This window comes from Nicotiana attenuata, unplaced genomic scaffold, assembly GCF_001879085.1.
Source record: "Nicotiana attenuata strain UT unplaced genomic scaffold, NIATTr2, whole genome shotgun sequence".
Taxonomy (NCBI): domain Eukaryota; kingdom Viridiplantae; phylum Streptophyta; class Magnoliopsida; order Solanales; family Solanaceae; genus Nicotiana; species Nicotiana attenuata.
In genome coordinates, this window is record NW_017672819.1 from 36,996 (window position 1) to 46,125 (window position 9,130).

General features: G+C 35.8%; 1 protein-coding gene across 1 annotated transcript; it reads right to left on the minus strand.

Moving 5' to 3' along the window:
• Positions 1-3,094: 3,094 nt before the first annotated feature.
• Positions 3,095-3,805, minus strand: LOC109214609. Its single transcript, XM_019378547.1, has 2 exons — positions 3,662-3,805; positions 3,095-3,526 (listed from the first exon to the last, which is right to left on the minus strand). Exons 1-2 carry the CDS (start codon positions 3,803-3,805, stop codon positions 3,095-3,097), a joined length of 576 nt encoding a protein of 191 aa, XP_019234092.1.
• Positions 3,806-9,130: the final 5,325 nt, after the last annotated feature.

Consider the following 9,130-nt stretch of genomic DNA (forward strand, 5'->3'; position numbering starts at 1 on the left):
TATGCGGATTTGACTGGCGGCGTGATCATGTGTAGTGTCGATAAGGTAAACATTTTGTGCCATAATACTTCTTCATATATAATTTCAGTTTTCTGTATTTTTCTACTATTGTAATCCTGTTTTTTTTCTTCTTGTAGTTGAACTATAGTAACATTTCCCCTACTTCTGAAGAGATGTCAAGTCTGAACATCGACACACTTTTTGAAGTAGGTGCCTGTTGTTCCTGCCTCTCACACTGATGATTTTGTTGCTGCACCTTCACCTTGTCCTCAGCATATGGAGCAACAGTCTACACGACCTTATCCTCAAAATGCAGAGCAACAGTCTAAACGACCTTGTCCTCAGACTATGAATCCACAGCCTAATCCAAGTTATGATCCTTTTGTGCGTCTTGATCTTTTGAATGATGAAGTTGAGAAGCTGAGGAGTGATGTTGGAAAGGTACTTGACCTTTAGCTTTTCTGTAGTTTATAATTACTTTTTGGTTATAAACATGGTTGTTTATTTGCTTTTGTTGTAGTTGACTGATACAGTGACGACACTCAACAACTATGTCGTTTCTTCCTTTGAAAAAGTGTTCAGTTTTCTGAATATGAAGGAACCCAAGCAAACGAGGGAGGATTTTACTGATTCTAAGGTAATTGTTTACTGATAAAACCAAATCACTCAACAGTTATGCCTTCTCTGAACTCAACATGCCTTCTCTTTCTATTGTTTTTTATTAGATTCGTCAGCCCGTGTTTGATGACAATACATCTGGTCTTGGCGAATTTGATGGCTATCAATATGATGTTGTTCCTAACTTTGTCAATCAAATGAATCAAGATAATGTGGTAGCTGACGAGGGAGTTACTGATGGTGTTGATAATGGTATTTGTTCTGCTTTCTTTTTTTTTTTGGTCTGATTTTTCTTTTCTTCTTTTTGAAGTTTTGTATTATTTGTGTTTCTATGTCTAAGGGGCAGCAGGTGATGTCAAGGGTGACACATTTTGGGATGACATTGGTGATGAAGATTTAGCTCATATGTCCCTACTTGTGGTTCACAAACAATCCATCATAGAAGTAGAAGATGATTACATTTCTCCTGACCATTCAGTTCGACAGAAAATACCAGAAAAATATGCCAAATCTCCATATTTGCCAGTTTTTGATTCTGGAGCATCAAAATCGGCGCCCAAGCTCATTTTTGATATCAAGCATCCTTTCACGATCGAAATTGATGATTTTGATACATTGTCGCCATTGGCTAAAGAGTTTTGCGCGTTTGTTGATAATGGGATGGATACGAGGCGAAGGTATCTTCACTTTCTTCAATCTTTCATGTTCTGATTTTATACTTGTCAATGAATGTAGTTCTGATTACTTTTTATTTTTTGTGATTTGAAGTGCCAAACATATATATCCCGATGAAGTAAATAATCTTGCAGAAGGTTTTACTTTTGGCTCGTGTTATGTGACCAAGAAGGATTGGTTCCACTCACTTGCATATTGTGGTCGACCTTTGATTGACACGGTATTTTAATAAATTTCTGTTCTAATTCCCTTTTTATTTTTGTTGCATATCTTTGTTGTTTTGAGACCCCCATAGTGTATACATAGCTTTGTATAATCGCAGTATAAGATTGTATAACCTTGTATAAATATGTATACCTATGTATAATAGTGTATAAACTTCTATATTTAAAAAATCTGGTAGTGATGGTTGTTCTGTTTTATTTCTTGTCTCAGCACCTGGATGTCCTCTTTTATTATTTGAGGAAGAGGGGAAAATATGGGCCGAGTGTTGCCATGCGGTTTACTACAACCAACTTTGCCTTTGGTAACAAAATCAACTCCCTATACAAAGATTTCAAAGTGAATCAAGATCCTTCAGTGATTCCTGACGGGCATGAGATAGAAGAGTACATCAGAGGTTATTATTGTGATGCAAATGTCCCGTGGCACACTGTTGACCACGTCTTATTCCCTATCTTTGTGAAGCGCGGAAGAGCAAAATTGGGACATTGGGTTTTGGGGGTGTTTACGTTCGTAGATAGATGCATCCACATCTATGACTCTAACCGTGGGGCTCTTAATGATAGACTTGTTTTGGATGCTGCATTACCTTATGCAATTCTGATACCTTACTTCTTGAAGAGTTCTGATTTTTATGTCGAGAAGAAGGGCATTGATTGGAACAATGGTGCATATACCGATAAATCCCATTCTGATGCTTTGCAGATTAATCTGGTTAATAATGTTCCCCAACAGATCAAATGGTAGGTTAATCTCAATTGTTTTACTATTTTACTATTAGTGTACCTATTTGAATCTGATTCGTTTCTTTTTAATTACAGTGATTGTGGTGCTTTTGTTGCTGGCTTTGCTGAGTATTTCATCCTTGGTAAAGAAATTCGAAAGGATAATTTTGACATTGAGACACTTCGCACCAGGTGGGGATCTCTGTTATGGGATTATGGAAGGAAAAAACAACAGTCTGGTGCAATTAGTGATGATGAAGTCACAGGGAGACTTTTGAAGAAGAGGAAGAGGGGGCGACCAAGAAAGTAGTTCTGTTATTTTCATTTTACTGTAGTTTTTCTATGTATAAGGAGTTGTTGCCTAGTTTTGTAACTATTCTGCTACTTGTGAGATAACCTTAAAGGATATTATAGATGTTTTTTTTATTTTTGTGTAATTTGAGGCAGTCATTACACATTGTTGCTGTGAATGAATTACATACTTTATCCTTTAACAAAGTATGTATTTTCATTATGGTTGCAGTTTTGTTAATGTAGCAGGTTTTAAACATATGTATACAATAATATACATAGTTATACAAATTTATACAAACTTATGCTCTCATTTATACATCTATATACATGTAATACCAGTGATTGTTTGCAGTCCTGTTTTGTATTTCTACAATCTATCAATATATTTAGTACCATTAAAAACAGGAAGACACTATTATTGGATAAGCAAAACATGTATAATGAAACATGTCAATTGCTTGTGAAACTTAACTAATCAACATTTGTAACTCTATTGTTTGTGAAACTTAACTACTCAACATGACAACAAATGTAATAGGAAGCGTTTTGTTTCCAACTATTTATTTTGGTCGATTCCTACATGTTTTCCTATTGTGACCACCTTGTCCACACACAGAACACGAAAATGCCCTCTTAGACTCTTTCTCTGAAGCAGGCTTGAGTCTTTCCTTTCTTGGCCTTCCTGCATTCCTTCTCCCTTTAGGTGGTAGGACCACATCTTCCATCACCTCTGTTGGGATTACCCATAAACTCTCATCTGGCATCGGATTCACTGGAAATTCATAAGTGCTAAGGAGTTTATCCTTCTTGTAGTAAAAAGAGCAATACTGGCCAGGTTTCAGCTGCTGGTTCTTCAAAACCGCCCAAGCATGCGGACATGGAAGTTCATCCATTTGAAATTTTCCGCAACTGCATGTTCCCTCTTCAAGGCACACTATGTTTCTCCTTACCCCTTCAAGCACAGTATATAACTGATCCGTAGCAGGCCTCACCTGCAAAAGTTTTTTTTTAAAAAAAAAAAAAATTTAAAGAACATTATACATTATTATACAGAGTTATACATCCTTATACAAGCAGTAAAATGCAAGTCAGAAGTGCCAAGATTCATTATATTTGATTCATTTCACCGTCATTTGCTCCGATGCAATTAGATTTTCCCGAAGGAGTTTGTCGTACTTTTCGCCAAGCTCTGTAGATGTCTCCATTGCACTTTTTCTATTTTTGTTGTTCCACTGTTGTAGCAAATTTGTCATGTACTCCAGCAATCGCATTACTGATAACTCTCTAGCATCCTTGTTAGCTGCATTAATTGACTCTGGAATATTGGAAGTCATTACCATCGACCTTTTCACCTTGGAATATGCTCTAGACCACCTTTCGTACCCAATTTAGAACAAGTAAGGCTGCACCCTCGGATCAATTTTGCACAACTCTGTCATATGGTACTCAAACTTCTCTATCGTGTAAGCTCTTGTCAAAGAAAAGAAGATATCCTTCAATTGTTTGTGATGTTTCTTGAATGTGCGCTTTACATTCTGCCACAAGTGAAACATGCAAATACAATGTGGTACTTCTGGGTACACAGCTTTTGTGGCATTGAAGATGCTTTCATTTCTATCTGAAACTATACACATCCCTTCCCTAACTCCAAAAGTACCCTTTATCTGGACAAAGAACCACTCCCAAGATTTGTTATTCTCTGAATCCACAATTGCATACGCAAGTGGAAGGATTTTTCCTGTTTATACAAAAATAGATATTAGGATTCAGACTGCAAATTAGTCTGCAGATACCAACTGCAAATTTTATACAAATCTTATACACAATTATACAGATTTATACCAACTGCAAATTTTATAAAAACAGCAGCTATGAAATCCTATACACTTTTATACATGAAACTAAAACATTATACAAACTGCAGAAACAACGTAGATGCAGTCAACTCACCAGCTCCATCTTGTGTGCAAGCAGTCAATATGGTACCCTTATATGCTGCTTTAAGGAAGCTTCCGTCAACAACCATTATCGGTCTGCAATGCTCCCAGCCCTTGATAGATGCATATAGCGAAACATATGCATAAAGAAAGCATCCATCTTCTGATTTGTGCAACTTTGTAACCGTTCCTGGATTTGTTTGCTCCAACATATAAAAATACTTCGGCAACTCCTTATATGAATCACTCAGACTCCCTCTTATCATTGCCATTCCTATTTCTTTAGCTCTCCATGCTTTCATGTAGCTCACTTCAATCCCGTGTTGCTTTTGTATGTCCTCTATTATATCATTTGCGGTGTAAACTTTTTTTGGATTAACATACTTGTCCTTGACTATACTAGCAATTATACCCGAAGTAGCTTGACGTTGTGTTAAGTATCTTTCACCATAGCATGTGTGATTATTATTGTAACTTCTCACTTTGAATATGTTTGCCTTGAAAACGGCAGAAGATTTGAAACTCCAAGCACAATTGTCATCCAGACATGTAAGGTGATACCTAGTATTATACATCATTCAACTTCTAAATACACTTGTATACAAACTACATATATACTAATTTTAATACCTATATACAAATATATACTACTTTATACATATTTATACAACAAAATATACAATTAATGACATACCTTGTTGCGCTTGATCTCTTCACCTTGAATTGGAACCTCTCGCGTACAGCCAAGTTCTTCATCACATTCATAAGTGTCTCTTTATCCTTATAAACTTGATCCTCCTCAACAAATTCGTTCAACACATTATCTATTATACCTGTGTTTTCACTAAATTTCGTGTTTTCAATCAATTCAATATCAATAATCTCAGTGCTATCAGTTGTTGATACATCTCTAGAATTTGAATTTGTAGCAACCAAACAACTAGAACTTGAAGCAACCACAGAACTTGTAATAACCAAATGATTTTCATAAATCTCTTTCACTGTCACAAACAGGGGATATTCAGTGAAATTCAAGTTTTTCTTCTTTAATTCTATATACACCTTAACTCCTGTATCGTTGTAAATCATGATCGGTGGCAAACCAACTTTTGGGACAAAGTTAATCTCTATTGTGTTTAAATCACTATCGATCATAATCTGCTCCGAAATAGTTGCAACTAAATTGTTGTAGTTGAATGTGGACTCGATTATTACACAATCATTGACGAAATTCACAAACTTGTTTTCTTCCCATTCACCACTATGAAGAAGGTAAACAGGAAAAATCTCCATCTAACAAAAAATTGAAATCAAAATTGCAGCAAAAAGGAGAATTGCGCTGCTTCGTAGCAAAAAAATTGAATAAATTCTAGATGAAGAAGAAATGCTAGGGTTTTCGTACCTGCATTTATCGCAGTATCTCGTTTTTGAAGTATTTGGGGGAAGAAGATTGGAAAGAATCTGAGAAAATCCAGCTGAATGAGAGAAAATCGCGTTTGGTAGTCTCAAAATACCGGAAATAATGCCCCCTTTTCAGATATGGGCCTCTAATTTGTGGGCTACTCAATTGTAAAGTTAAATATGGGCTATAAAGTTGAAAAGGAGGCAGCCCACTTGTTTTAATGTGAAATTTTCCCTATAATATACTGGAGAATTATACTGGAGATTGGAGCACCTGTGCTCTAATCTCCAGTATATTATACTGGAACTTTTCGCATATTGGAGTTCCAGCATAATATGATGGAAGTTCATACACAGGTGTATCGATCTCCAGTATATTATGCTAGAACTTCCCGTGTTGCAGCAAAATAGTGGCTATTTTTCAATGACTTTGCAAATGTTGGCTATTTTTAAATGACCGATCCGAAAACTGGCTAGCCCGTGCTATTTTAACAATCCAATATGGTATATCGTCAAAAGTTGACAAATAATATTGAGAAGGGGTGAAGTATGCCAATAGCCCTCAAAGTGGATGGTCTTGATTTTTTGTCTCTGCTTGTCCCGTAATAATTTTCAAGTTTAATGAGTGTTACACCTTGCTTGTCCCATGGGAAATATTTTTAACTTTTGACCTTAAAATTTTGTGCTTGTGACAAGTAGGGGTCAAAAATTAAAGACCACTTCAAAAAGTGCTATATTTTTGCAATTTTTGGGTTGAGAAGTGGTATTCTCCAAAGGTTAAAATAGCACGGACTAGCTAGTTTTCGGACTGGTCATTCAAAAATAGCCAACGTTTGCCAAGTCATTGAAAAATAGCCACTATTTTGCTGCAACACGGAAAGTTCCAGCATAATATACTGTAGATCGGTGCACCTATGTATGAACTTTTAACATATTATGCTGGACCGGTATACTTTGCTGGCTCCAGTATAATATACTGAGTTCCAGTATACTTTGCTGGAATTCCAGTATATTATGCTGGAGTATTTTCCGGATTTTGAACAGTGTTTTCGTTCAGATTTATCTTTATATGAAAAGTGGCTAAATTTTGATGACTTTTGAAATTGTGGCTATTTTTGAATGATCACTTGTAAATCTGATTATTTTTGAATTTCTCCCTCTCCAAAGTTACACTATTGAGCCTAAACCGGTTTTCCTTGTGGAAGTTCTTGAAGTACAGCCTTGTGGATTCCAAATGCAAGCACTTTGCAAGAAACATAATTAGGTAATGTTTAAGAAACTTTTACATAAACCTAGCAGAGTAGGTAATTAACATAAGGGGAAAAGACACAAATGGCCAGGAGGCATTTGCATCTATACCCGCTTTTTGGGTCACGTTTTAACTTGTGCCTGCTTTGCAAAAAAAATTGCAAGCGTACCCACTTTTTCGCGTAACTTCAGCATACGGGGCTGAAGTAGCAAAGGCAATCACGCAAAACTTCAGCATTCCAGTAGACGGGCCTGAAGTAGCAAGTGTGATGAACCAAGTGTGCTGAAGTTTTTGTTTGTAATTGCTGGACTTAAGCATAGTAGCTGAAGTTTTGTTCTCCATTTGCTAAAGTTTTTGTTTGTAATTGCTGAACTTAAGCATAGTAGCTGAAGCTTTATTCTCTATTTGCTGAAGTTTTTGTTTGTAATTGCACTAAATAAGCTGAAGTTTTTTGTCCTAGATTCATTAGTTTTGTCATTAAGCTTTTTCAAAAACTTCAGCAGAAGATGCTGAAGTTATTTAGTTCATTTGTAAAAACTTCAGCACTAAATAAGCTGAAGTCTTTTTTGTCCTGGATTCATTAGTTTCGTTATAATCAGACTACTATAAAATAATCAGATTGCCAACAGTATCTAAATCATAAAATTTTGGAAACAAATAAACGTGAAAAGAACAGAATTATCATGAAAAGAATCACCAAGTGTGATCTTAAACTTCCCGTACGTGGAAATATTCACAAATTATTGTCTACTAACTTACGTAATTATTTATAATTTGTTTTTAAATAATCTAATAAACATACTTATGGCAATCATCTCATGAACTGAAGTTTCATAGCAGCACCAACAGCAGCAGAAGAAAGAAGAAGAAGAAGAAGAAGAAGAAGAAGAAGAAGAAGAAGAAGAAGAAGAAGAAGAAGAAGAAGAAGAAAACGAAGGAGGAGAAAGGGGGCTGAAGTTGTTTAAAAAGTGGGTACAAGTTAAAACTTTTTTAAAAAATGGGTATAGGTTTTCCATCAAATAGGGCACCCCGTGCAATTTTTACAATGGCCAGCCCATTAGAGCTTACAACAGTTGATGGCTGGCAAAGTTGATTTACAGTAAGTAGCCCTAAATTTACTAGCCATATCATTTAGGGAAATTCGGATAGATACTTTTCAGCGGGAAAATGGGCGAAAAACTCGCGGCTTACAATCAATTTATGGAAAACCAATGGATCAACAAAATAAAATACAAATAAAGGGAAAAAACACAAACGCACAAGAGGGACTTGCAAATCTGCAATTGAAAAGGCATATTTTTTGCAAAATAATCATTCGATTGAATGCTAGTGATACAAGATTAAATATTAGTAAATTCTTTTAGAAAGCTATACAGTTTATGTGATGACCCAAAAGGCCATCTCGTATTTTAGAACCCAATTCGGGGTTTTGAGGTCTTCAACACCTCATTTTCTTTCTTGATTTGCGTGCGCAGTCCGGGCGCGGTTCCGAAAAGCCTTTATGTGAAAATTTGAGAAAATATTAAGTTTTGCCTTTAAAATTAATTTAAGTTGACTTCGGTCAATATTTTGAGTAAACGGACCCAGACTCGTAATTTGACGGTCCCGGAGGGTCGGTAGAAAAATATGGAACTTAGGCGTATGCCCGAAATTGAATTCCGAGGTCCCTAGTCCGAGAAATGAATTTTTGAAAAAAATTATTAAACTAAAAATATAATGGTTTTTAGAAATTTAATAACGCTTGATCTCGTTGGTATCGGACCCGTATTTTGGTTCCGGAGCCCGGTACAGGTTTAATATGGTATTTAAGTCATGTCTGTGAAATTTGGTAAGAAACAGAGTTTATATGACGTGATTCGGACCCTCGGTTGTGAAAATAGAAACTTTAAGTGTTCTTGAGAATTTCATTGATTTTGATGCTAAATCCGTAATTTTAGATGTTATTTTGGCGATTTGATCGCACGAGCAAGTCCGTATGATGTGGATAGACTTGTGTGCATATTTGGTTT

Coding starts and splice junctions, on each gene's coding strand:
- LOC109214609 (XM_019378547.1), bottom strand. CDS start 3,805: ATGCGATTGCTGGAGTACATGACAAATTTGCTACAACAGTGGAACAAC. Junction 3,527..3,661: donor TTGCATCGGAGCAAATGACG/GTGAAATGAATC, acceptor AAACTTTTGCAG/GTGAGGCCTGCTACGGATCA.